Genomic DNA, 27969 nt, shown 5'->3' with positions numbered 1-27969 from the left:
ACGATGATTGAGGTGTTTGATAATATCCCCTAATCACCAGGCGCCTCCATTGCTGTCTAAAATAATGGAAAAAGTTGGTTGAAAAGTGAAAACAAAAAAAAACTTCCTGAATGGCAGAGATTAAAACACATTTTATGGGTTCAAAATTAATTTTTTAATATGTTTCCTTTTTTTTAATTATAACCTTGTGGTACATACTTTTCACCAAGTAATGCAGAAGAATTTTTTTTGTTTTTAGTCAACACACAAAGATTACATAGTTGTAGAAATTTCCCATTAAAAATGTAAAATAACATAACACAAGAAAAATGTATATAAGGGTGTAAGCATTTTCAAACATTTTTTTTTTAGCAATGCAAAAGAATTTTTTTTATTGTTTGCTAATTGCATTCTAAGAGAAAGAAAAATATCTTCATTTTATTTAAAAATACATTTCCTTTTTTTTCTCTTTAAATTTGATATAGTCTTGAACTAACTATGTAATTTATATAATATATATTGCAGTATGTTCTACGTATCATCTTGCACTGTCAGAAGGACAATTTATGCAGTGCAAATTTTATTTTATTTTATTTTATTAATTAATCAGTAATCTCTCATGTTGTTTCTACAAGAGCATTTTTTTCTTTGCTAATTTTATATTAAACGTAACATTAGGAGCGAAAAAAAATATAGTAAATTGAATAAAAAGATATAATATTTATAAATTTTTCAGTTAGAATTTTCAATTCTAATTATGAAACAAAAATAAAACCATAATCACCAAGCATGAAAAAAAATTTAAATATTTTTTTTTGCAACCTAGCAAGACAAAACAAGCTAAAAAAAGAATTAACAGATAAGAATATTTTAGGCATTCCTTGTATTTCTTTCTTCTTTTTTTGCGTTTTTTTTTTCTTTTTAAATTTTAGGTAACTTTTGTGCCACTACGAGGGGATTTTCACGTGTGAGGATCTTCCGTCCTTCCTGCTTGAAATTATAGGAGCAATTGTGTGCCTCAGCATAGCGATGCTGTGGACAGAAAACCTTCTCACAGTGGCACCTCATAACCATAATCAGTCCCAATTTCTTCTTGCACTCAGCACAGCGTAGCTTCTTGTTCTTATGCTTCGACGCACCACCATCCCCTTGGGCATCTGTGGTTGTTGCATCAGTGTGACACGTTGCTGCGCTTGCGGACGTTGTGGCAAATTTAACGTGCGAATCCCCAATTTCTGGCAGAAGAAGCCCATTTGTGTGGCCACCGTCAAACATGCCGAGTGTATCGATTTCAATCACATCATCCTCAAAGGTGTCAAAGTTGATGTTGAAGAGACTTTCGTTGGACGGAAAGGAAACAGGAAAGTCACCATTTGACCCAATATGATGGTCATGGTGATAGTTAATGCGGGCAAAGGCAGAGAAATCCTCCGTTGACTCTTGTCGCGGAAGATGGTCGTGTGGATTGAGATTATTCTCACCCCCGCACACCCGCCAATCGCGCTCATCACCACCCCCATTCCCGTGCACAGCACCCACACGCTCATTGCGCAACCGAACAATTTTTGTTCGATCGAGATTTTCATAGCTACGCATATAGTCGAGATGCTCATTATTCCGATGTCGCAGCAATGATGGCAATTCACGGCTGTTTTTTGCATTACTCGCCGCTGTGTCACCTTTCGTGCGACCCGGAAGGCATTCCAGGTCAGACGTACTACTCGATAGGCACGCATCTGGGTGACGACGGTACATGTATGCCGCTGATGTGAGGCGCGAACCACCCGATGGGGCACCGCTGTAGTTATTGAGCAACGTCGGACTACTCCCGAACATCATGCGAAATTCATTCATTTCCACGGACTTTGATTTCCCCGGATGGAGCATTTCACAGCTATTGAAGACATCATCATCATCCTCTGTGGGTGATATGTCACCGCTACTCATGAAATTGAACGATGTACTCGATGGTGGGGATTGCTTCTCAAAATTCATCAGTACATCATTCTTCCATTCTGTCTCACTTGATATCTTCAGCACACCCTCCTGGGGCACCTTTGACTGCCCTCCCGCAGCTGCTGTTGCTTCCGCAGTTGTGTCATCAGTGAGAAAACTCAATTCCAAATGATTCAATCCCCCATCACCACCACTTAGTGACTTTTTGCCAGGTGATGCTGCTGCTGTGGTCCCGCCACATGCACCACCACCCCCACTATTTGTATCCAAAATATTCAGCAACTTCTCACGCGAACTTTTTGTGCTCGATGGGGAATCGTAAAGCTGCAGAATTGATTCCGTTGACGACACCTTCTGATCATTGCTCCGCGCATTGTCGCGCTCAATTTTTGCAAATGAATCCATCACCGTCTTTGGGGATTCCCCGCGTAAAGCAAGTGTCTCAAGTTGGGAATCCGATGAATGAAATGACTCCACCGGGGAATCTTCACGTATAAGCAATTTTGGTAATTCATAGCTACTACCTGCAATGCAAAAGAAAGAAAAGATTCATTAAAAGTTAACTTAACGGATTAAATTTTTAAATGTAACATTTGACATTTAATCGTTAAATTGAATATTTAGCCTTTTAAATATAATTTCCTAACCATTTTCCTATTCAATATATTAAGAAAATTCAATATCAGGAGCTTAGTTAGTTATTTTAATGAGTTTTTTTCTTTAGAGCACCCCTGGCCATTAACTGAAGCGATTAACTGAATGGAAAACTTAAGAAATATAAACTCACCATTTTCAGATGGTAATTTGAAAACCCGATATGCTGTATCTGAATTTGATGAATCTAGCTGAAAGTCACTGGAACATGAAGCTCGGGACTCACCGTGATTATTTATGGCAAATGTATGTTGGCGCTCGACAAAGAGTTTATTCTCAAAGCTAGCCGTTGATAAATGTTTCGACAACATACCCCTCTTGCTTAGCATTTTCTCCTTTTCACATCGCGCCGCTATACCATCACCGTATGGATCTGAGAATGATGTTAGGCGTGATTTGCTGAATTGCTCAATTAAATCCTGAACTGATGTTGAGGAGACCTTTTCATCGCGCGTCATGCGACTCGATGGTGGTCTATGGATACGATCCTCCATATTGGGGGATGACGCCACCCGTGTTGTACCATCAATTGATCCACCGAGAACTTGGTTCTCATCAATGATCATATCATTTTCCGTATTGATCGTTTTGAATGAACGATTCCTACGGATATTTTCGCGCAATTTCATTTTGCTGTACTCCCCAGAATTTGGTGGCTTTGCACTCTTACTCCTCCCACTGACCCCGAAGTAATTTACACAATTCACCAGTGGTTGTGCCACTTTGAGTGACGGTTGGGAGTGTCGATGGCTGAAGAAGAGGGAATTATTGTTTATCTTCTCATTCGTCTGACACCAATTCCTTATATCGCCATCCATCTTGTTGGCAATGCGTCCCATTGATGCTGCATCGGACTTCAAGGGGGCATCCATTGGGGGTGACATTTCGGTCACAACGGATCTGGACTTACTCATAAATCCCAAACGACGGAGTTTCCTTCCAATTTCCGATTCAATATTACATTTCACCTGTGACGATGAATGGGGAACTTTTACCTCATTCTCAGACTCTTTTGCATAACTTGTTGATGGTTTTGTATTCTTATTGCGCTTCTTCCACTCTAGCTTTGTACGCAATTGATGCATTTTCTAAAGGAGGAAAAAATAATTATTTTATATTTCTTTTTTTTAGGCAAATTTTGAAATAAAATAACTTACTTCTAACGTATTAATATTATCATTGAGCCATTGATCATTTTGAGACTCATTTGTTGTAGCTTCGGTGTGTTCTTCAGATCCTTTTGTGAGTAAATTCTTCCCAGTGCGTAGCTTCATCAAACGATGTATATTCTTCTTGCAATCCTTGTAGACGAGAACTTTTACACCTGGCGTGGAAATTGTTAGAGGTTCTTGTCTGTTTGAAATTAAAAAAAAGAAAACGACGTAGAAGTGGAATGAATGCAAATCCGACAAAAAAATGTTCATCATTGCTTATTTAAGTAGTAGAAATACCTCGATGTGTTGAGAACATCGCTCAAATCGAACCAATTCTCATAGTCAGGTAGTGTGACAACACGACGAGCTGATACAGGTCCACCTTTGAGGCCAAGAACCAACTTCAATCGTGATCCCTTGACCAATGGTATATCCTTCATCTCAGTTGCATCATTCAATTCATTGTGATTGTATAGCAAGTGCTGATGCCCAATTGGAATACCTACAGATGAATGATTATAAAGTACATTGTACAAATATATATTTACATGAGTATCTCTGTGTGCCTCTTTTCATTTCATATAGAATATTCCACACACTTAATTTATTGCATAATTCCAAATCTACGCGCTAATTTCCAACCAACAACGAGAACATTCCAATTTCTTGATCTCTCTCTGCTCCATTTTCTCCATGTACATACATACATATTTCCCATTTTATTACTTCCAATGAACCTTATCAAACAATTTTTAATAAACTTCGGATTATTTCTTTAATATTTTTTTATTGATTATTGACTCACAGTAAGTGCAAATTCTTTTTTTTTCTGAAATCGCACGTATCAAGTACGATGTCGCTTCTAATCTAAAATTAGACTTTGGTTATAGGAAAAAAAATCAGGAGATATGTCTCAAGATTCTTTTTTATTTCATCAGAATTACTAGCAGTGTGTTTAACATTGAAATTACTCGAAATCATTTAATTAAATTTGAATGAAAACATTTTATTTTTATAATTTCAGAAATATTATTATTCATGTTTTGGAGTCAAGAAACCAAGATCTTGATTTCTTTATTATAAAAATACATTCCATTCGTGCGTAAATAAACTTTGCATTTCAGAGTAACTATAGTTGATAAAACTATAAAAATAACATTGTTACTATGCAACAGACTTTAATTAAAATTATGCTTTATTTTGAGAATTTGCAATAAAAATAAAAAATAAATCAAACAACAATATGGCGCTGAGACGCTGAAAGTGTTTCCTTGATTTAACCCTTTCTCGTCCACGTGAAACATTGAAACATTAAAACATGCGCTCTCTTAATCACGATATTTATTCTGTGGATGCTTCCAGAGGATTTTTTTTGAATCAGAATGTCTTCTTTGGTCTCTTTTATGTGAATTTGATGCATTAATAATTTTGAAAAACAATTAAAATGTATAAAAATTTGGAAGAATAAAATGTTTCACGTTTAGGTCTACGTATAACCCAAAAAACGCGAAAGGGTTAAAAGAAAATTTTCACTGTTATGTTAAAACTTAGAATACAAATGAAAAGAAAAGTTCATTTGAAATCTGAAGTTCAAGACTATGTCTTATCACACTCTTATCAATATTAATCGTTTTCAATGCGATATGTTGATGGATTGTGGGAAAAACTTTCAAAATAATAATTTCAATGGTTTGAATTACGCATATTCAGGAATTCTCAGAAGAAGGTAAGTTTACAAAATCGGCTTAAGATTATGTTTCTGTGCATTTACGAATGGAACCGCATAAAGCAAGATTATTTAACATAAAAAAAAAGTTACAAAGCTTTGATTTTAATCCAAAGGCATCTTCTATGTTTTTTTCTTCATTCCCAAAAACAGATAAATGCGTTCTATTCAGCGACAGAGAAATCTTTAAATTTTCAATAATTTCAAGGATTTCTTGGGTGCAGAATACGACCCAATATATAGGAAAAATATAGTTTTTCTTTTCTATATTTAAAAAAAGAGTATTTCCACCAGACTGTTTATAATAGTTTTTTTTATAACCCGGATATTCTCTCGATGAGAGCAATTAAAACTGACTTAACAGCTGCATTATAGCTAGAATAATCCAGTCTTTCATATAGAGATTTACTTCTTACAGATTTTTAACATCGTAATTTTTACGAACATTGTATGGAAGCCTTCTTAACACTTGGAGGACACGAATTTCTAACCTCAAACTTTGAGCTTGATTTTCTATTATTAAAAAAAGTTTATCCAGATTTTCTTTTGACGAACTTCTAGTATTTGAAGTCGCCTACAGATAGATGTAGATTTTATCAGGATAAGTTGGATAAATTTTAATCAATGGCGGTTTAAAAAAGTCGAATTGGCAGCGATTACCAGTTTTGTCCTCCAGTTGATAAGTATATAAAATAAATCCAACCAACTCTGCATTCCCTAGTGATTGTTGGGAAAACAACAGATGTTGCTGGGAGAAGGAAAATCCCTTCTGCTTGGTGTTGAATTAAAAGCCGCGTGTCCAAAAAGACCGGAAAGTTTCCTTGCCAACATTATTGATGGGAAACATAGATTTTTCTTACCTTCATACTTCTGTATTCGGGATTTAATATATCCAATTGTATCCTTTTCCGTTACAGTCACTTTCAACTCTGCCCCAGTCAGAGTTTCCACGATAATATCGTACTGGGGTAGTGACTCTGGTGCCAACATATTTCTGCAACAAAAAAACATAAATTAATAGATATATTAAAATATGTATTTAAAATGTATAATGATAAGTTTGACAATTTGCGAAAATTCATACAGTTCGCCCATTTTATATTTTATCATGCGACGTCATTGATAAATATTTTTCTCTTCGCAACAACATCCCCTTATCTCCCTTTGTCTCAAAATGAAAAGCGAAAAAATTATTATTAGAAAATTGCGACACCCATTTTAGGCTTTTATTGCAAAAGCTTTTCAATGTGTCCGAACGTGACGTTATACAAAAAGAAAAGTTTCTTTGGGGCCTAAGGCGGGTTGGCTTCTTCACAGTTGGGTGACACACCAGCTCCACATAATCCCAAATATTTTTTTAAAACTTTTCATTTTATACATAAGTCAGTAAAATTTATCTATTGAAAACTAAACTATTTTTTAAATTAATGTTTTGCATTATTTTCAATTGCAAATATATACCTCTTATTTGGCTGCTTAAGTTGCAATTTCGGTTAAACAAAAAAAAAGTATTCTCACGTAAAATTCACTTTGAAAATTATACAACGCAATACCATCCAGCCATTATCACTTTTCACACTTACAAATCCTGCCTCTTCCACCACGAAATCCTGTGCAAAATATCACAGACTACATGCAGAATGGAGTGAAAGTAATTTGGAACCGAATTGTTATGTAAATTCGCTAGATTTCGGTCAAAAACTTGGATTTGCTCAAGTTGTCTCGTCTGAATTAAAAATTTTACGTGTATGGAAAATGGGTACACCCCGGTATAAACCAAGAATGCATTTTCAATTTATATTTTATGTATATATTTTTGGTACTACGTACCATCTTAAATTGAGCCCAGTCGGTCTTTTTGTAAGACATTTCATTTATTCTTTTACATCTTGAATATTCTAGCTCTTCTAGCTAGACGATCATATTTTTTGTTTCTTTTAGAATTCGGGGCTATTGAGACATATTTAAATTAAATTTTCATGATCAACAACTGAATAAAAGTTTTTCAGTTAATAGTCGTTGAAGATCAAAAAATAAATTAAATAAAAGATTAAAGATCAAAAATTTAAATTTATTCGATATTTATTCCTTTTAGAAGAAATAAAAAATACATTCATTTTGTAAAACAATCAATAAATAAAATAAAAATTAAAGAAATTCAAGCAATAGTAGCGAGTAAGTAGTAAAGTATCGCATATGGAATACTTTGACCGTTTGAACATTTAGGTCAGTTGGGAGTTATTATTGTCAGTTGTTATGTCAAAGAAATGACAGTTTATTATCTTGAAGTTTTTCTAAGAACGTATTAAAACCTTATTTTCAGAATACACTAAAAAAATATTTTGTTTTAAGATTTCCTTTTAAAGTTGGCCTTTAATGCACAAAAATGGCCACGGTGTCCACATAAATCCTCTAAGTGTTAAATATATTAAAAATTAAATTTTATTTAGATGCGAACTGTACTTACCAAATAAATAAAATACAAAATATTATTAATTTTAAAATTATTTTTGAATACGTAATTTTTACATAATGAACGATAACTTGACTTTACATAATAGTTAATCCTAAAATATTTTCTAATCATTTTTTTTATTTACTTATTATTTTAATTTTAGCAATGTACCAACGAAATATTCAAAAAATAAAATGTCAAAAAACGTTAAAGCTTTGAAGTGATTTTCTGGGCTTTCAAATATTAGAAGAAAAAAAAAAAGAAAACACCCCAGAAAATCATTTTCAAGAATTTTCAATAAAATAATTTTTCTATTCATCCAATCAACCGTGTAATGATCTTAAAAGTTTTTAATTAACTACATGTTATAAGTCAGCATAATTATTTAGGAGGAATGGCAATTTTTGAGGTCAGTATGCAAACCCATTGATGATTTTTATCAATTAGCAAATAATAAATTTTTCTTCCCCATAAAATTAGTGGCGAAAGTTCAATTTCTTCGATTTGAAGAGCAATGCTGATGGTGGCAGTGTGTCGAAGGTGCTGAAGGATGCAGAGATCTCATGCGCTACAAATGGCAGCAATCAAATCTTCCTCTGTGATTCATCTGGAAATGTTCACATATTTGGTCGAACATGGGGTGTAGCATCTTTTAAAGCTCACGAGGGGTGCGTGTTACTGTGCAAATTCTCTCGACAGAGCAATCTACTGATCACTGTGGGTGCCGACGATGGGGGTTCACCTGATCTGAAAGTTTGGAATTTGAGTGGGAAGCCCACAAAGGAGGGAAATCCAACATGTTTGCGCACAATGAAGACTGCCCTACAGCGACCCACTGCTCTCGGGGTATCCGATGGGGGGCAGTACATGGCAATTGGCTTCGATAAGGGCAGCATTTCCCTCTATAGGGGTGACATTGCTCGTGATCGTAGCAAGGCAATGAAGACTCTCTCCGGTGGAACATCAGCAATCACAGGGATTGCCTTCAAGATGATAACGAAAATTGCCCAAATGTTTGTCTGTTCCGATTCCGGGGTCATTATGTACAATCTCCACAGTCGCGATAAGGAGTTGAAAGTTGTCTTGGACTCAGATCCCAAACCAATCCGATGCTGTGTCCTCCAGAGTGGGCAAAATGGTGATGGACATTTTATGGTCGGAAAGGATGATGTGAGTAACGTTTATCTTCTTTCTTTATTATAAAGCTGAAGAGTCTGTTTGTTTGTTTGTGTGTTTGTGGCACATGAACTCCTCCGAAACGGCTGGGCCGATCGTGGTGAAATTCGGTGTGGGGGTAGAGGGGGTCAATACGAGTTGCAAGCGCTATATGCTCCCTTATTATAGCTTTATATGAAATTTGTTTACACGTGATTGGGGGTTCGGGCTGACTAGTTATTTTTTATTATTAATTAAGGGATGATGAAGTAATTTTGGAAGCTCTTCTACAGGAACAAAAAGTACGATTGGTGGTTGTAGTGGTGGAATCCATATTGTTAAGCTACCCGCTATTTTCTCCTTAGCTCTTTGAGATCTTCAATCTTCAATTCCGGCTCTTAAACTATCTATTCGATCCTTTGATACGTAATTGTACGTGAAAAACGCCTTAAAAACGTAATAAATTACAGTTTTTCTTTAGAGAAAATTCTTTTTACTTCCGTCTACTTTTATATATGTATATAATTGACAGTTGCTATTTTTCCGGAAATAGTTTCTTATTCACCACGCCAACTATTCTTTCAAAGCACTAAATTCAAAATAATCTTCAACTGATTTCCGTAACTGGAACAGAAAAAAAATCTCATCAAAAACTTACACCTTTAAATAATATTAATTTTTCCACAATAGGCTGTTTATTGCTACACATCAGATGATCGAGCCTCTTGCTATGCACTTGATGGTGAAAAATCCATCTTGCAGTGGTTCCGCACTAATTTGTTGGCCGTTTCAAAATCATCAAAAAATTCAATGTCCTTACAAAGGTAAAGAGAAAAAAAAGTCTTAAGGACTCTGAAGATGTTACCTACAAATTATTCCCATTTCTCTTCCACAGAGATTCCTTACTAACTGTTATTGATATTCAAAACAAGTTTATCGTCTTTTCCACACCAATTGATGCTGTTGCAGCAATTGTCGTTGAATTCGGCACATGCTACGTTATAACAAAATCAAAGGAAGTTTTCCATTTGGACGAAAAGGATTTGCAGAGTAAATTGAATTTACTCTTCAAGAAGAATTTGTATGATATTGCTGTGAGGATAGCAAAGAGTAGTCAGTATGATTCAGAGGGTTTAGCCGAAATATTCCGTCAATATGGTGATCATTTGTACAGCAAAGGTGATTTTCCGGGATCTGTTGAACAATACACAAGGACAATTGGTTACCTTGAACCATCGTATGTTATCAGGAAGTTCCTTGATTCACGTCACATCACCTGCCTCACGGACTATCTGCAGCATTTGCATAAGGTGGGTCATGCAACGGCAGATCATACAACACTCCTCCTGAATTGCTTCACGAGATTGGATCAAACGAACAACTTGAAGGATTTCCTGAGCAATGATGCAAATCCTGATTTAATATTTGACTTGGATGTTGCCATTAAAGTGTGCAGAACGGCTTCCGTTGAGCATGCTTTGGCACTTGCAAAGAGGAATAGAAAGCATGATTTTGCCATTAGTATCCTAACGGAGGACATGGAAGCCTTTACAGAAGCTCTTGAGTATATTTCGGGGTTGTCCTTTGACGATGCTGATCGGAGTTTGAAGAAATATGGGTATTTGCTGATGGAACGTAGCCCAGTGGAAATGACGACGCTCCTGAAGAAGCTCTGTACGGACTATACGCAAAACAAGCGAAATGGGCAGGAACTCATTGATACCAATTTGCACATTGATCGTGGAAGTCCTGAGGACTTTATTCATCTCTTTGGGCAGGATACGCGACATTTGGTGGAATTTCTTGAGCATCTCGTGTTGAATGTTTCAAATTGTAGCTGTTTGGTGTTCAATACACTCATTGAGAGCTATTTAACAATGTGGACGAAGGATGCAAGTGTTGAGGATCGAATTATTGACATTCTGCACAAGTATCAAGGATCCTACGATAGGAATCACATTGTTATCCTCTGTAGGACATACAAATTCTGGCCAGGTGTGATGTTTATCTACGAAGAGGAGCAACTATATCATCTAATTGTTCGGCATCATCTCAAGAATCGCGACTACAATCGCCTTCTTGATACCTGTCGTCGTCTTGGTGCACTCCAGCCACAGCTATGGCTGCAGGCACTCACGGGATTGCGTAGCGACAAGACAGCCCCGTCGAATCTCCTCTCGCAAATCCTCCATGTGATTGCGCAGGAGAAACTCCAATCCCCATTGCAGGTGCTAAATTGCTTAGCCGTTGGGAATGGTCCGAATTTGGCGTCTGTTCGCGAGTACTTCCTGCAAGTTTTCCAGAAGGAAGAGGACAGTTTTAGGGAGGAAGATCAACAAGTGGAGAAGTACCGAAAGGATTCGGTGGCCCTAAAGCGACACATTAAGAGCCTACAGGAGGATCCAATTGAATTTCGTGGAACAATCTGCAACAATTGTCATCAACCACTCAGTATTCCTGCCATTTATTTCCTCTGTCAGCATTCATACCATCTTGAGTGAGTATCCTCTTTTACCCCTATAAGGATGACTCTCTTGTGGGAGAGCTGATGAAAAACAACACATTTTAAATGTTTTCTTTAAGTGTAAGAAAATCGTTTTTTCTTAAATATTCTCGGACGCCATGTTGAAATTTTCCACAACACAGCTTCAAAAAACAAAATCTAGGTTTTTCTCATGATCTACCGTACTGATTTTGACGAAATAAAAAGCAATTGAAAGAAGAAATATCACTAAAGATTGAACCGGAATGAATTTTTTAAATTCGATTCTAGTGCTGAGATAAATGAAAAAATAATTATTTAACTTTGTGTTGGCATTTTTCAAACGTTTCTCAGCTCAAGGAGCTTAGTTTTAAAATTCATTCCGGTACAATCTTCGGCAATATGTCTTCTTCCATTTGCTTTTTATTTGATTAAAATCCGTACGGTAGATCATGAGAAAATCCACCATTTGTATTTTGAGGCAGAGTGTTGTGGAAAAGTGGGGAAATCACAAAATGCCGTCGGATAAAAATCGGCGAAAAAAAACGATTTTTTTGTAAAATCAAGTAAAAGTCACAATAAAAACAAAAAAATGTGTCTCTCCCAAAGTTTCCCAAGAGATCCTTTTTAATTAAATTTTCTTAATATTTTTGCCCCTAAATCATTTTTTAGCTGCGTTAAAGGCTATTCGGAGAATGATAAAGACTGCCCTGCATGCCATACGAAGAATATGCAAATTTTGGACTCACTCAGAGCACAAAGTGAATCACGTGGGAATCACGAAGCTTTCCACAATCTTCTGGATCGATCACCGGAACCCTTTTCAATCGTTGCTGAATACTTTGGACGGGGACTTTTCAATAAAATTGTCATTGTTGAGGAAAATTCCAACATTGAGGTAATTTTTCATTTTATAATTTTTTCTATAAAAAAATCTTTTCTAACTAAACAAACAATTCTACAGACAATTAAACCAACAATTGGAGATCGTGGTGGTGCGATCAATTTGAGTGATTCGCGGGTTAAAGTAACCCCCTCACCTGTTAATAGTTCAGGATCTACCTACGGAACTGGTGCTGAGGCACGAATGCGTGTCCAGGAAATCCAATCAAGTAGGATCCTTCCTTCTAATTTTTTTTTTAAATTTCTTTAACAAATTCTTCTAATTTTTTTTGTAGGTAAAGTAGACATTCCAATAGCCGAGGGACGAATGAGAGCTCAGGAACGCCAAAGAAATCGCGAAAATGTCTACTCATCGAGTTTAGAAGCAAATTTAACATGGCGCAAGGATGTTAATTCAAAGACACCTCCCATTGGGAGCCCAAGACGTCCAGCAACAAATGCAATATCAAAAAATTTAGCCACAAACAAACCCAAAAATCCCTTTGATGATGATGAAATTGAATATGATGAAAGTAAAAATCCCTTCGCCGAAGATGACGATGGAAGTCTTTCCGTGGGAAATGAAGCATCAACAAATCCTTTTGATGACTACGACAGTAATTTAAATCCATTTGAATAAAATGTGGGCAACAACACCAAAATTATTAATAAAAAAAAAGAAGTAATTTGAAATGAGAAGAAGAAAGGGTTGGAAAAAGAATGAATTAAATTTAATCTGTTGAAATTTATATTATTATTCATTTAAAAAAGAAGAGCAGTTTATAAACTACATTATATACAAAATTTCTCGACAATTAAAGGTTTTTTTTTACAATATACAGCTTAATCTGCAATACAATTTATTGAAATATTAAATATAATTTATCTACACCTCAATATTATTTAGTATAGACAATTATGTAAAATGTGAAAAGTTTGTAATAAATAATCCAACATTCAGAGTTTTCTTTTTTCATTTCAAAATTTGAATTTATTTTTCTTTCATGTTTTAATCGCATGTAAAAATGTAGTTTAATTTAGTTTATGAATTACGACGGAAAGCTTCAAAGCGCAGCTACAGAGATTTTCCTAGGGGAGACTAGCTTTTCCTAAATCCATCTTTGACGTGTTTTTTTTAAACTCTAGTCTCCCCTAATCATTTCCTTTATTTTCATTTAAATTTAATTGAACTCTCCCTAACTAACGCATTTTTTCTTTCTCATTTTTCTGAGATTCCTTTACCTACAATTTTTTTTTATTTTTAGATTTTACTACAAAAGTACAAAATTATAGAAAAAAAGATTAAATTGTGGTATAAAAAAATATTTTAAGAAATTTAAAATTATTGAAAGACAAAAGTTAAACTTGTAAACTATCTGCATTTTAAGGTATAAAAGTAATTTAAAAAAAACAACCATTTGAAGGTTTGCAAGTGATTTTGTCGCACGAATTGCGTGTTTTTCAATTTGTTAAGATTTTTTTTATTTGAGTAGAAAAAGAATAAAAGGCATTTAAACACAATTTCCTGGCAATGTATTTATCAAAAAAAAACCTGAGAAAATCCTTTTTTGATATTTTCTTATTTGTTTTTCTTCATTAAAAATAAAATAATTAAGCGCTTTTAGCTTTATGTTAAAAATAAATATATATTTTTTGAAACCAAAAAGAAATTTTGAATTCTAAGTTAGGTCTTTTTTGAAATGCTAATCAAATGTTAGAATTTGTGCATTAACTTTACTGTTTTTTTTTCTTGTTTCATTTAGTAAATCTAAGTCTATCGTAATAAATAAAATAACCCACAATAGATACATCCTAAACATTTCCCTTATTTCACCTAAAAATACGTATTACTGCATGTAAAAAAAAGAATAAAAAATCATTGCGATGTTTGAGTATATGTATATATACCTTATACAAAGTGCTAATGTTTTCCCTATTTAAGTTTGACAAAAATTTAGGTAAAAACTAGCTATGTTTTATTTTTATTTAATTTATAAATACGACGATTTATGATTAATTTACTGATAATTCATTTTTCTTTTTCAGTAAGTAATCATTGCGGTTTACTTGTTAAATTTTATCATTAAACAGCCAAAAAAATAACAAAAAGGAAAAATTGCTATATATTACTTACAAATCCCACCCAAAAGTAGTTTCATTATCGATAGAACCAACAGCGATGTCACTGGGATTTCATGCTGATTAACTTTCGAGACCTCGCACGTGCTTCCTGCCGCGTGACTGTGTATTCGAACCAGAGGACATTTGGTATGAGGGTTGTGTCTCGCAAAAGGAGGAATTCCGAGATTTTCCTATTAAATGAAGGAAAAAGAAGAAAAAAATGTTATAAAATACCTATCAACTAGTTAAAAAGAAGATTTTAAAGATATAATTAATTTGTTTTACGTCAAAGCTCTGCTATATTTTCTAAAACTATGTAAAGATAAAGCTCCCATAAAAATTTTGCTAAAGACATTTTATTCTTTCAACGCAAAGCATACAATCCTGCTCACTTAATTAATAAAAATAAAAGTTTAGATTATAAACTTTAGAGCAAAAACTATTGTATCTTTTAGTATTCAGTCTACAAAGTTATATTTCATGATTTAAATCACATGATTTTAGTCACAATAAAAAAATCCGCGAAAAGAAGGTAAAAGATTTTGAATTCTGAAGAACTTGTTATTTACAAAAAAGCTAATATAAGAACTTTATGCTTTAACCCTTTCAGGTCCATTATGTCCATTATGTTCCAAATTTTTGAAACCAGAGCATTTCACAGCTACTCTGTACCGATCTTAATGCAGAAATAAATAAATTATAGAAGAAATATCCTTACCATGTTACAATGCGTGGGAAGTACGGGGTCAGGAAGAAATGTATCACGGTGAACCATATAGCTCCTGTGCAAATGCCTATAAGAGCACCCACATACACTTGAGCCGTTGTATGATATTGCAAATAAATACGCCCAAAAGAAACTATAAAAGATGTCATCCAGCAAATGGCAAGAACAAGGATTCGCATTGCCCTCTCCAGTGGGGCATTGTTGTTCATATGATGCAGTCTGATAAATTAAAAAAAAATGAAAATATCATTTAAACATCCAAAAAAATCTAATTCCTAATGCTTTTTATTAGAATTATTTTAAAACTTTAGCGAAAATTCAAGGAGTTTAATACTAGAGAGATTGGAAATGAATTCTTATTTTCTTGATGTGTAATGCTAATTCTAATATATCTTTAATGTTTTTTAACAAAAATTTTATGATCGATTAAAAATATTTTCAACAAGTGTTATTTAAAATTTTGTTCATTTTGAGTGTCTAAAAACAGCATATAAAATTTTTAATTATATTAATTAGAAATAGAAAAGCTACAGAATTTTTTTTTATTTTTTGTACATTTCAATAATTTAGAAAAAAATAAATAAAAAAAAGATAAGATAAAAAAAGACCGGTCATTGTGGTCAAATGTTATAGGATTGATTCATTCTTGAAATAATTTATGTATTAAAATATTGTTATAGTCGTTAGTTAAAAAATAATTTAAAAGAAATTGTCTAATTATACCTGCTAATTGATATATGTATGTATAAAGTTTATAAATGTTCGACTATATAATATTTTACATCATCGTTCCAAGATATGTATCAAGACGAAAAACTATATTTTATTACGCCATATAAGATTTTTTGTTTTAAAATCTAATTTTTAGCTTTTAAATGTTAGAATAGGTAATTAGCCCATTTAGGAATTCCTTAATGAATATTCTAGAACATTTTTTACTGGTTACATTTAAAATGAAATGATTAGTGTAACTATACAACGCTATAAGCTATTACATAAATAGGCGCTTAGCCCAAGTATTTAGTTAGACCCTATTCTGCAACTTACCTTATTAGAACGAATAATAGGACATATGTGGAGAAGAAGCACATAAATTGTGAATGATTGGAGGGCATTCCGTACTCTGTGGATGGATTAGGTCTAACAAGGGGACGTGGTTCCCCAATTGTGGTTTTCAGTATCTTATTGACTAATTCATTCAGCAACAGCCCAAGGAAGAAGAAAATCTTTAAAAAAAGAAAAGAATAAAATCATTAAGATCCTTCAATGATTCTGGATGCGATGATCCCGCATGAATTTACTTACTGTGTGCAAATCCCTCCGGAAAAGGATGAGAGTAATGAATCCTACACCAATACAATGGGGCATTAAGCTACTCAAGGCGAGTAATTTACCGAAAGTATCACCTCTGGGGTACTCAAAGAATGTAAATACAATTGGTACCCATTCTGAGTTATTGTATTCCTCATAATTTTGAGGATCTGAACTAGACATTGTGCACTACACGCTGCTCACTAAAATTTAATAATATTTCCTTCTGATTTTTCTCTGCACCTCACTTTTTGACATCCCATTAAAATATTTGTAATTTATTACGTTCCCCATAAAAATTTGTTCTATTTTCTACGCGGAGATATTCTAAGGATATTTCTGGTGATTTTTCCCACGGTGTGTCTTTCGTACATCTGAATAATTGTATCCTTTCATGTACATTAGATTCATTTATTAATTTTCCAAATTAATTTCAACTTTTACTAAGCTGTGATCTCTATAGGATTAAGAGAAATTTATTTGATTTTCTTCACTTTTATTTACTCAACACAACTTCATTGTTTTCACAAGGTAAGATTATACCGTTATTGAAATAGAGAACTTGGAATTTACTATATTTTCAACAAAAAAAAAATTTTTTCTCAAAAAATAACGTTAGAATTATCTTAAAGAAAAATGTCTTATGAAATTTCTTATTTCTCCCATGGACATTTCGTAGGATATCGTCAAATAGTCATGATCGCTTGAATAAAGGGTCATAGGTGATGACGGTTCGTGGGTTTGTGTCACTTGAACTTGTTTTACTGGGTACTCTTCCTTTTTCATCGAGAAGTCCATACCGTGTGTACGCGTGGATTAGATATTAGCTCCAAATTCCAAAATGAAGATCTACAAGGATATCATTACAGGTAAAATCGCTTTATATTCATCTAATGTTTTGTTTTATATTGAAAATTTGGTGGAAAATGCTTGGGAAAATGTGAAAAAAGTGAAAAAGAATTGAGGTCAAGTTCAGGGGAGGAAGTCTGCAAGTTTATACCACAATTTGGGCTTTTCTTCTTCAAATCTTCAATTAATCTTACTTTATTTTGCAATTAGTGATTGATTAGAATATAAACTATGCAGTTTTTAGACTTTTTTCATGATTTTACATTAATTTATGCTTAAATGTGAGGTTAGGTGCTTCCGGATATTCGTTGTCATTTTTGGCTTTACCCGACTTTTCACGAAATTCTCTGCAAATGAAGCCGATGCAATGTGTTGGCATGTGGCGCTTTTTTTTTTGCAAGAATTGAGATTTTGAATGCATTACTCATTGAAAAAAATTTTTTTTGTAGGTGACGAGATGTTCTCGGACACGTATAAAGTTAAATTAGTTGATGAAGTAATTTACGAAGTCACCGGAAAGTTAGTCACAAGGAAGCATGGAGACATTGCTATTGATGGCTTCAATCCGTCCGCAGAGGAAGCCGATGAGGGTACCGATGAGGCAGTTGAAAGTGGCGTTGACGTCGTTCTCAATCACCGTCTCTGCGAAACATTTGCCTTTGGTGATAAGAAATCCTACACCCTCTACCTCAAGGACTACATGAAGAAGTAAGTTGTTGCTAGAGGACACATGTGCTTTATGTTTATGTTTTATGTTTTATGCACCATCTACGCCTCGAACGCTGATGAAGCAACCCACGTGTATGGGTGCTTAATTAGGTGTTTGAGTAACCAAATGTGTGCAAAAGTAAAATTGTCTTTAAAAACAGTGATTGAAACGCTCTACTATGTTTCCATCATTACCTGTAATTTCAAACAATTTATTTTTTAGCATCTTTTGAAAGTTTTTTCCATTACTTCTTTTATGATCTGTTCCGTTAGGAACTCATTAATATATATTTTTTTAAAAAAACAGATTGATTGAGAAATTGCAAGAGAAGCACCCGGACCAAGTGGACACCTTCAAAAATAACATGAATAAAGCCATGAAAGATATCCTGGGGCGATTTAAGGAGCTGCAATTCTTCACGGGTGAATCAATGGACTGCGACGGAATGGTGGCAATGATGGAATATCGCGATATCGATGGCGATTCCGTTCCCATTTTGATGTTCTTCAAGCACGGTTTGGAAGAGGAGAAATTTTAAGATGTACCACACGCAATTTTTTTTTCAACAGCCTTCATTCCTCGGAGATTCTTCTGTTCATTTTTTTCTTTATTTTTGAGATTAACACCATTACAAACAAATTATCTTATTGACAATGCCACAAGATATCTCTAAATAACAACAAAATGCTTTATTTTTCACTGTGTAAAGTCAGAAACTTTTCCGGGAAAGAAAACACATTTTAAAGAAAAAAAAAACTTATAGGCTAATTTGTAAATTATATTTTAAATGAAGAAAGTTGCGAAATTATATCTTAAAAAAAAAGTTGTTTTATTTTCCTTTTTTTTATTGTCCGCCTCTCCCATGGAAAAGTATGGTAACTGCATAGAAACAACATAAAAAATTATGAGTTTCACATCGAAATAAAAGCTACCTTAGCTCCGGTTTTCCCTACAAAATTCCTCGAAGTAGAAGAAAAATTTTAAAATTAGCTTTCCACAGAATTTTCTTATAATATTGTTGGAGAATAAATTGTTTGATGGGACCCACAAATTGGGATCATTTGCGCTTGCGTCCTTATTCTGACAGATCCTTGACATTCTGCCTCCAACATATCAAAGTAAAAGTCCTTGCAAGGTCATTTCTCAGGCAAAAAAAAAAATTCGAAACGTTACTAAAAATTAGGAAATTTTTTTTAGAAGAAACAAGAATGTTTTATTATGTTTAAATACTTCTACAATAATAATTTTTTGAAGGGTTTATTGGAAAACATTTACGGAAATTAATATAGGTAAGTACATACTTAGAACTAGAGTAGAGGATTGTACAGGTGTGTGTGTGCTTAATGTTTACAATTTTCTCTTTTTATTCTTTTAATCATCCAAATTGAAACTGAAAAGGTGATTTTTTTTTAAAAAAGAGTAAATATCTGCTATTGAAAAAAAAAACAAAATTAAAAAATAACGTCTTATACTAATTTAATTTTAAGGAATCTTCTGCCTTCATTTTCTTCTTAATCCAGAACTTCTTTTAAATATTAAAAAAAAATATTTTTTTAAGAATAAAAAAATAGATTTCTAGATTAGAGGAATTTTCTAACTATGAGAATTAATTGAAAAAAAAAAATTATCACAATTCATCATAAATTTAAAGATTTTCTAAGCAATAGGGTGTATCAAAACAAAAAGGTTTAAAGGGTATTCCTAAGGAATGCGAGTTTTTACCTAAAAATTCTAATTTTTTCAGATATTTTAATGAAAAAAAGTTTTTTTTAATCTAAAGTTTTTAAGGCAAATAGCTTCCGGGGAATTTTTTCTTAAAAAATTCTATCAGAAGAAAATCAGCTCCTAATTTATATTTTTGACCAAAACCAGAAAGTCTTTAGGATATCCTTAGAAAGACATTTGCCCAGAAGAACTTCTTTAGACCTATTATACCTTAGAGGCCTTTGAGGATTTATTTAAACGCCTAATACAGTGTTATAAAATAGTAAACCCTTTGACGGATCAATAGAAGGATTTCTTCTCACAATTTTTTTTTGGATTATTTTTCCAAATTTATTATTTATTCATTTTTTGCTTAATATATGATTTTAAATATTCCAGGAGTATGATTTGTGACTTACAATTACAAGAGAACAAACCTAAAGGATGCACAGAATCATTTGGGAAGGAAAACACAAATAAAAAGGAATTGAGATTTTTTTTTATCAAGAATTCTTCAATGTCAAAGATACAAAAAAAAAATAAATTTATTAATAAAATCCTAAAAGGGTTAAAGCCTTTAAAGAGCTACATTCCGTCTTTATTTCTTTAATATTTCTTCAAACTATTTTTTTTGCTAATTTATTTAATTAAAGGATCTCTAATTGCTAAGAAAAAATATAAATTGATGTTAAAAAAAATTCTTAAGCATGATCGTCATGATTCACATTCTATATACAACATTACATACATACATAGCGCTACATAATGTATGTAGTAGAATTATATACATAAGAAGATAGATAAGTAATCAAGATATTGAACACAATTCTATTTCCTCACATGTATTTCAGCTGTGATTTTTTTTTTCGTTGTCGGTCTCTTACTACATACATACATATGTGTAGTAATTATATATAGCTAGGTATATGTAGTAACTACACATCATATAATGTACAATAGTCCAAGTCGTGATCATTCGCGTGGTCTCGCGCTAAAACACTTGGCGGCAGTTGAGCAAGAGAACGTTTAGAGTGCACACAAGTCGTCATTTAGTGTGCGAACTGTGAAGATTTCAGAGACAATTGGCAAATGTAATTCTTGTGCAATCGAATTTCTTAATCTCTTCGATCGAACTGGTGATCAGTGTGTGCACGAATTAATTGGGGATCCATACATAGTGGAGTAATTCTTTCAGGTAAAAGGACAATGTGGGTGGAAGGAGTGAATAAAAAAAATTAAGTGTTGTGATGAAAAATCTAGTTTTTCTTTCAATTTAATCTAAATTCATTCAAGTGAAAAAAAAATGTGTATGACCTTCTCCCAATCTCACCTGCTACACTCAATTACATAACGCAGCATTTGCCAATTGATCCTTCATGCAGTGCATTCAATTGCATTTTTACATGATCTCTCTACGACAAAATCTTACACGGAATTTGTGAATGATGATTTTTTTTCGCGGAAATAGGCGGTGTGTAGAAAAATGACATCATCATTAATGGATGGAAGATTGGGTATTAAGCACGTTAGCATAGATAAGAGGGGGGAGTTGTAAATTATATTTGAGTTTTCGGTGTCTGGTACAAAGTGGATTACGCGGATGCACAACCCTCCATTGATTCGGTGCCAAATTTCTTTAAATAAATTCCCTAATTTCTCACTCATATCGGGCACACTTCTTGCACACTTGTTGGTGTATGTAATGTGCTTAAAAGAAATTGTAGAGACATGCCGGTGCTTATCGGCAAACAGAACGCGATAGTAAACTAAACAAAGCATATAATAACTTCTCTGATATGACTCTCTCTCTCTAAATCCATTCACCTTCATAGGTCAAGTGTAAGTTTTTTTTTATATTCAAAAAAGATTTTGTTGATCTATATATAGTTACATATAACTAGGTAGCTCTTCCACCGCTTCTTCAACACTCAATATACTCCTGAGAATTCAGGAAAATATGTTCTATGTTGTTACACATGTACAAAACATTCTATTATTGTGCCGAATGATGATCAAGAATTTCTTGCAGTATAAACTTTCACTCCCACGCATTTTATTTATCATACTCGCACATCATATGTAGTCTAGGATGTTTAAATTTAAATGTCTCGTGTGAATAAACTTCAACCGTTTTTTTCTGTGATCATTTCAGATTTCTTTTTGTGCACAAATTTTTGCGAAAAAGGTGAAAAATCGAAAAAATGGCATCAAGATTTGGTAAATTCGGTGTAACGGCTGTAGGACTGTGTACTGGTACTGCACTGGCTGCCTGGGCATTCAACAATCAAAATGATTCACCATACAAGGTGAGATGATGACCTCGTGAATTTTTTTTTGTGACTGGCGATCATGATCAAATCTGCGGAACTTGTGATGTAATTCACGGATTTGTGTTTGTTTATTTTGTCTCGCGTGGACTCTATCTTATTGAGGCAAATATATAAATTATATTATGTGTGTAGATTAGCTTGGTTAATACCCTCATTAATCAGAGATTTAGTTGAGAGCAGCGTGTAGAATAAATTATGAGTAGGAGAGATTGGGACTAATGAAACGATTACAAAAGGACGATCCTTGAAGATTGATTTAATCAATCATCATAAAGAATTTATACAAGAGATAAAATAAATATCTCCTCTTAATGAAAGGGTTAGGAAAATATTAAAAAAAAAAACTTCGTTTATTTTTTATTAGAAAATAGCGAATAAAATGCAATTTTTTTCCAGGTTCAAATGGCTGCGAAAGCAATGAAAAGAGCCAAGAGACCCCTTCCGTTGCGTGGGGAACAAGTTGCAAAGCTCCAAAGTGGAGAGGAATTTGATGTTTTAATTATTGGCGGTGGTGCCACGGGAGCTGGATGTGCCCTTGATGCTGTTACACGTGGTCTCAAGACAGCTCTTGTGGAAGCAGATGATTTTGCCAGTGGTACATCATCGAGATCAACAAAACTCATCCATGGTGGCGTTAGATACTTACAGAAAGCTATTCTTGGGGTAAGGTCCCTTTTCACTATCTTTAGGATATGTTTATAATTATTGTATTTTATTGTGCAAGTGTAGTAATTAATTTATTCTGTATATTTTTTTTTAGTATAGACTCTAGACTAGAGAGCAAGAGAGTGGGATTTTACCATCCAATTTTTTTTCAAATGATTGTGCTTTGAAAATTTGTCGATTTTTTAATGTTTAGTGTTTAAATTAATTTAAAAAAAGTTATATTTTAATACGTTATCTTCTTCGTAATTTTTAGTTGGATTTTGAGCAGTATAAGATGGTAAAAGAGGCTCTGCATGAACGTGCTTCAATGTTGCAATCAGCACCACACTTGACCCACCCATTGCCCATCATGCTGCCGGTTTACAAGTTAGTATTTGCTTAAAAAAATTATTCTTAAAGTTTTTCTTACAAAATAATTCGTTTTTTCTTTCGAATTTCAACAGGTGGTGGCAAGTACCTTACTATTGGGTCGGTATTAAGGCTTATGACTTTGTGGCTGGAGATAGGAACGTTAAGACATCGTATTATCTCTCGAAGAAAGATGCATTGGAGCTCTTCCCTATGCTCAAAGGTGAAAAGCTATGCGGTGCCATTGTTTACTATGATGGCCAACAAGACGATGCCCGTATGAATTTAGCCATTGCATTGACAGCAGCCAGGCATGGTGCTGCTGTCTGCAATCACGTTCAAGTCACTGAACTTTTCAAGAAGAAGGATGCGTCAGGAAAGGATGTTTTGTGTGGTGCCAAAGTTAAAGTAAGAAGTCTTCTAATTTTTTTTAAGATTTAAATCTAAGAAATAATTCAAAATTAACTTTCTTCTAAAATTAGGATTGTATTACAAACAAAGAATGGACAATCAAGGCAAAATGCATAATTAATGCAACGGGGCCCTTCACAGATCATATTCGTAAGATGGATGATCCAAATGTTAAAGGAATCTGCTGCCCAAGTTCAGGTGTTCACATTGTTTTACCTGGATACTACAGTCCCGATCAGATGGGTCTGCTTGATCCATCAACATCAGATGGTCGTGTTATCTTCTTCCTACCCTGGCAAAGGCAGACAATTGCCGGGACAACGGACTTGCCATGCGATGTGACGCACAATCCCAAACCCACTGAAGATGAAATTCAATTTATCCTAACTGAAATTAAGAACTACCTAAATAAGGACGTTGAGGTACGTCGTGGTGATGTCTTGAGCGCCTGGAGCGGTATTCGTCCACTTGTCTCAGATCCAAACAAAGAAGACACACAATCACTTGCACGCAATCACATTGTACACGTTAGCCCATCCAATTTAGTTACAATTGCAGGTGGCAAGTGGACAACTTATCGTGCCATGGCAAGTCATACCATTGATGCAGCAATAAAAGGTATCAAATTTAATTAATTAATAATTCTTAAATTTATTTTCTTTTCAATTCCTCCAAATTAATATTTAAATTAACGATCTCTTATGCAGCTTGTGGACTTAAGCCTGAGAGTGAGGAATGCCAAACTGATGGACTCCTCATTGAAGGTGCCCACGGATGGACACCAACAATGTACATTCGTCTGGTGCAAGATTTCGGATTGGACTGTGAAGTGGCCCAACATTTGGCTAAATCATATGGGGATCGTGCATTTGCCGTTGCAAAATTGGCCGCAATCACTGGTAAACGATGGCCAATTATTGGTAAAAAGATGCACCCCGAATTCCCATATATTGATGCTGAAATTCGCTATGGGGTGCGTGAATATGCTTGCACTGCCATTGATATGATTGCAAGACGTTTGCGTCTTGCCTTCCTCAATGTACAAGCTGCCCAGGAAGCCTTGCCCGGAATTGTGGACATTATGGCTGAAGAACTTAAATGGTCAAAGGAGGAGCAACAGGTAAGAAGCCACCTGAATTCTTTTTTATTCGGTTCACTGATTAGATTTATTTAAAGTGAAGGAGTCTATTCATTTTTGTACGTGTTAAAACTTTTTTTTAGTTAAAACTCCAATTAAAAAATCAACAAAAAATATAAAATAATTCATCTTAATCACAAAAGAAAATTATTGATATGGAAAAATTTAAATTCATAATTCAACTAAAGGAGTTTATTCGTTTTGTATTAAAAAAAAATCCCTCATTCATACGTAATTTTGTAAAAAAAATTTTAAAAAAATATGAAATCGCAGCTGAAAAAAAGTCGAAAGAGATTTACTAAAAAATGAAAAAAATGACGTCACTAATTGAAATGAATAAATTACTTTAAGAATTAATTAAATTACTTTTCTAATATTTCTATCTTTCTTTTTTTTTAGAAACAACTTAAAGCTGCAAGTGATTTCTTAGCAAATGAAATGGGAATGTTGGTTAATCGTGCATCGAGGGATAAGATTCCAATTAATTTGACCAAGGAGGAAATTCAGATGTACATTAAACGTTTCCAGATAATTGATAAAGAAAATAAGGGATATGTATCAATTAATGATATAAGAAGAGGACTCAAGGTAAGTTTCTGTTCTTTTTTGCAACTTTCTCTATTTTTCCTAATTTATTTTTCCAAGAAGAAAAAAGTTTCTTGATAAATATTATTTTAATGTTGAGGGGAAGAATTTTATTTCTTTGAAATTGTTGAATGAAGAAAAAACAAAAAAAATTAATTGCTAAATATAGAAATCAGGTACCAAGTTGAACTCAGATGATATGCACAATATATTAAGTGAACTCGATGTGGCATACAATGGACGATTGGAATTGTCGGATTATCTTCAGGTAAATTATATTGAAAAAAATTGAATATATTATGCCAAAGTATCATCCAGCATTGTTGTCATCTGCAAACTGCGTTGTGCTATTTTATCGTGATTCTTAGAGGTTGCAAACTCCACACCAGTATGTACAAAAAGGGAATAAATAATGCTTCGATTGGTGCCTTTGGCCTTTTATACAGATAAAATTTTAACAAAACTAAAATTATTTATCTATATAGAATAACTTTCTTCCCTCCTCTTCAATTTACCTTATAAAGAACCCAAAGATCTCTTAAGAAACTCCAAAAGGAACAATTTTGTTCAAACACCTTCAGAGAAATTGCGGAAATTTTAATTGCAATCTTCTTTCTTTCTTTATTCAATTTTCTTTTCTCAACTGAAAATTCCAACAAAAAAATTATTTCCACGCATTTTGCACAACTTTGGACAGCACTTTGGGGAAGCTGATATCCCTGGAGAGGAATTGCATGAAATTCTACGTGAAATTGATACAAATATGAATGGTCAAGTGGAACTGGATGAATATTTGCAGGTTCGAAAGTTTCTCCAGACTCCCCTATTTCCTGAATTTTTTTTCATATAAATTCTCTCATAAATGTTACCTATCTTTCCACACTTTTTTATCTTATTCATTGGTGAAATTACCTACATAACTCACTCACTTATACAATTTTTTTTTCAATTGGGAATTTTGTGTTTTATTATTTTATCCTTAATTTTCTTTTGACTTTTTATTTATTTATTTATTTTCTAGAGTTTGATATTTTTTTGGGTAAATAATAATGATACAACTAGAAGTTCTTTTGGGGGAATGTGGTGGGGGGATAAGGATAACGCGTGTGTGCCTTTTTAATGCAGAATTTCACACTTTAACTCATCATATGCATGTGCATTTCACATAACATTTTACATTGCCTTATATATTTCAACTCTTCTACAAGAATAAAAAAAAATTCTAAACACGTAATATTCTAAATATATTAAGAAAGATATTTTCAATCAGATGAATAGAAGAATAGAATAAGTTTATACTAAGGAAAATTTAAATAAATTTCCACGAAATATTCAAATTGAAACATTCAATTTTAATTAACAATTTTCTCTCAATATATTTACAGGATATTGTTTAGCTTTTGCTTCGAATTTTCTTTTTTCTTGTGATTCATTCGTCCAATTATCATTTAGAATCATGCTCATTAATAAACCAATATACAGGCTGTGAGCATAAAGCTCTCATAAAGAAATTTTATTTTGCTGATTTTTTTTAAATAAAAAAAAACAAATTATAATGTTTCATGAGCATGATTGAATTAATTTTACTTATCCTATAACCATTTTAACAGAATATTGGCACGTTGATATAAATTAAATTCTAAAATTAGTCAAAAATAAAATTAAGCTAAGATGCGAATTTATTTATTAATTAGATGATGTCAGCCATAAAATCAGGAAATGTGGCTTATTCGAGATTTGCCAGGATGGCGGAACTTGAGGAAGAGCATCATGAAAAGGAGAAACTCAAGACAAAGATTAGTGTCGAGAGGTCAGGTGGTGGACTCTAAGGAAGCAGAAAAAGGCAAAAAAAAAAAAAACAATCAGTCAATCCCACATCGAAATATTTTCGAACAAATGACAAGGAGAAAGTATTCTAAAAAAAATGGAATAAATTAACATTTTATTTGTACTTAAGAATTCATTGGAAAAGTTTCTTAAATTACTTTAGAATACTTTCTCCTATCACGAATTTTTGTGACAATTTATTATGTTTTTTTTTCTTTTTATATATATGATGTTGTAATCAATATTTTAATGAATATATGTTTACAAATTCAATGAATAAATTATATTTATTTGAAAAGAAATTGTTTTTTTTTCTTCAAAGGGTGCAAAAGTCGCTAATTTTTGTAATTTTCTTTTCTTATTTTAATTTACAAAATTTTGGGAATAAATGTTTGAATCATATTATTGAGAAACGTTAAAAATATTCGGATTATTTTGAGCAAATTTTTAAAAGGAGTTTTTTCGTTTTTGTATAGAAAAAGATCCCTCGTTTGAAGTATAGTGAGGTGCGCTTAATCTTAAATGAAGATAAAAAAAAACATTAAAATCTGTAAAGAAATTTTGCGTTTCCCCTTTTGGAATCTTTTAGGAAAATCAACAAAATAATGTTATTTTGGAGATTCTTAAATTCTTTTTGAGGCGAATAAACTCCTTTCTAGGAGAATGTTGTAAAAAAAAAAATTCGTTACGTGCTCACTTTTTCTGCCCAATTTTCAATGAATATCTATTGAGGTTTTCTTTTAGTTGGGCATGTCCCCCTCTATATAGGGGGAGGTGTGGTACCCATATTGAGGGAAATG

At 33.2% G+C, this 27969-nt stretch overlaps 5 protein-coding genes across 6 annotated transcripts; 3 read left to right on the top strand and 2 right to left on the bottom strand.

Annotated features, from left to right (window-relative positions):
• Nucleotides 1–130: 130 nt before the first annotated feature.
• Nucleotides 131–7268, bottom strand: LOC129795471 (uncharacterized). The gene is made up of 6 exons (XM_055836767.1): nt 6931–7268; nt 6330–6463; nt 4041–4245; nt 3747–3942; nt 2723–3677; nt 131–2459 (listed from the first exon to the last, which is right to left on the bottom strand). The coding sequence occupies exons 2-6, from the start codon at nt 6457–6459 to the stop codon at nt 901–903; spliced, it is 3045 nt and encodes a 1014-aa protein (XP_055692742.1). The 5' UTR covers nt 6460–6463; nt 6931–7268; the 3' UTR covers nt 131–900.
• An 870-nt stretch (nt 7269–8138) lies between these two features.
• LOC129795467 (vacuolar protein sorting-associated protein 11 homolog) lies at nt 8139–13405 on the top strand. Its single transcript, XM_055836763.1, has 7 exons — nt 8139–8333; nt 8405–9094; nt 9770–9903; nt 9975–11576; nt 12234–12459; nt 12526–12673; nt 12740–13405. The coding sequence occupies exons 1-7, from the start codon at nt 8319–8321 to the stop codon at nt 13081–13083; spliced, it is 3159 nt and encodes a 1052-aa protein (XP_055692738.1). The 5' UTR covers nt 8139–8318; the 3' UTR covers nt 13084–13405.
• Nucleotides 13169–16875, bottom strand: LOC129795687 (dolichyldiphosphatase 1-like). The gene is made up of 4 exons (XM_055837153.1): nt 16597–16875; nt 16339–16517; nt 15283–15510; nt 13169–14755 (listed from the first exon to the last, which is right to left on the bottom strand). Exons 1-4 carry the CDS (start codon nt 16783–16785, stop codon nt 14626–14628), a joined length of 726 nt encoding a protein of 241 aa, XP_055693128.1. The 5' UTR covers nt 16786–16875; the 3' UTR covers nt 13169–14625.
• Nucleotides 16876–17284: 409 nt separating this feature from the next.
• On the top strand, nt 17285–18845 carry LOC129795723 (translationally-controlled tumor protein homolog). Its single transcript, XM_055837200.1, has 3 exons — nt 17285–17471; nt 17901–18159; nt 18467–18845. Exons 1-3 carry the CDS (start codon nt 17444–17446, stop codon nt 18696–18698), a joined length of 519 nt encoding a protein of 172 aa, XP_055693175.1. The 5' UTR covers nt 17285–17443; the 3' UTR covers nt 18699–18845.
• A 2024-nt stretch (nt 18846–20869) lies between these two features.
• On the top strand, nt 20870–27471 carry LOC129795500 (glycerol-3-phosphate dehydrogenase, mitochondrial). 2 transcript variants are annotated; one of them, XM_055836843.1, is made up of 10 exons: nt 20870–21059; nt 22017–22170; nt 22591–22857; nt 23114–23226; nt 23304–23616; nt 23691–24237; nt 24327–24739; nt 25157–25345; nt 26040–26141; nt 27037–27471. In XM_055836843.1, exons 2-10 carry the CDS (start codon nt 22066–22068, stop codon nt 27169–27171), a joined length of 2184 nt encoding a protein of 727 aa, XP_055692818.1. In that variant the 5' UTR covers nt 20870–21059; nt 22017–22065; the 3' UTR covers nt 27172–27471. The 2 variants fall into 2 exon arrangements, with proteins under 2 accessions (XP_055692818.1, XP_055692820.1); XM_055836845.1 differs by lacking the exon at nt 26040–26141 and adding an exon at nt 25512–25610.
• The last annotated feature ends 498 nt before the right edge of the window (nt 27472–27969 follow it).

Source organism: Lutzomyia longipalpis, chromosome 4, assembly GCF_024334085.1.
Source record: "Lutzomyia longipalpis isolate SR_M1_2022 chromosome 4, ASM2433408v1".
In the NCBI taxonomy this organism is placed as follows: Eukaryota; Metazoa; Arthropoda; class Insecta; order Diptera; family Psychodidae; genus Lutzomyia; species Lutzomyia longipalpis.
The sequence above is the reverse complement of the archived record's forward strand: the minus strand, read 5'-3'. Positions and strand labels throughout refer to the sequence as shown.

Excerpts from the sequence above, each read along its gene's own strand:
- LOC129795471 (XM_055836767.1), bottom strand. The coding sequence starts at position 6,459 with ATGTTGGCACCAGAGTCACTACCCCAGTACGATATTATCGTGGAAACT. Across the intron at positions 3,943-4,040 it reads GATGTTCTCAACACATCGAG|ACAAGAACCTCTAACAATTT; the intron begins GTATTTCTACTA and ends AATTTCAAACAG. Across the intron at positions 2,460-2,722 it reads CAAATTACCATCTGAAAATG|GTAGTAGCTATGAATTACCA; the intron begins GTGAGTTTATAT and ends TTTGCATTGCAG.
- LOC129795467 (XM_055836763.1), top strand. Across the intron at positions 9,095-9,769 it reads TTATGGTCGGAAAGGATGAT|GCTGTTTATTGCTACACATC; the intron begins GTGAGTAACGTT and ends TTTCCACAATAG. Across the intron at positions 12,460-12,525 it reads AGGAAAATTCCAACATTGAG|ACAATTAAACCAACAATTGG; the intron begins GTAATTTTTCAT and ends ACAATTCTACAG.
- LOC129795687 (XM_055837153.1), bottom strand. The coding sequence starts at position 16,785 with ATGTCTAGTTCAGATCCTCAAAATTATGAGGAATACAATAACTCAGAA. Across the intron at positions 16,518-16,596 it reads TCCGGAGGGATTTGCACACA|ATTTTCTTCTTCCTTGGGCT; the intron begins GTAAGTAAATTC and ends CTTTTTTTAAAG. Across the intron at positions 15,511-16,338 it reads CTATTATTCGTTCTAATAAG|ACTGCATCATATGAACAACA; the intron begins GTAAGTTGCAGA and ends TTAATTTATCAG.
- LOC129795723 (XM_055837200.1), top strand. The coding sequence starts at position 17,444 with ATGAAGATCTACAAGGATATCATTACAG. Across the intron at positions 17,472-17,900 it reads CTACAAGGATATCATTACAG|GTGACGAGATGTTCTCGGAC; the intron begins GTAAAATCGCTT and ends TTTTTTTTGTAG. Across the intron at positions 18,160-18,466 it reads CTCAAGGACTACATGAAGAA|ATTGATTGAGAAATTGCAAG; the intron begins GTAAGTTGTTGC and ends TTAAAAAAACAG.
- LOC129795500 (XM_055836843.1), top strand. The coding sequence starts at position 22,066 with ATGGCATCAAGATTTGGTAAATTCGGTGTAACGGCTGTAGGACTGTGT. Across the intron at positions 23,227-23,303 it reads ATCATGCTGCCGGTTTACAA|GTGGTGGCAAGTACCTTACT; the intron begins GTTAGTATTTGC and ends GAATTTCAACAG. Across the intron at positions 23,617-23,690 it reads TGTGTGGTGCCAAAGTTAAA|GATTGTATTACAAACAAAGA; the intron begins GTAAGAAGTCTT and ends TTCTAAAATTAG.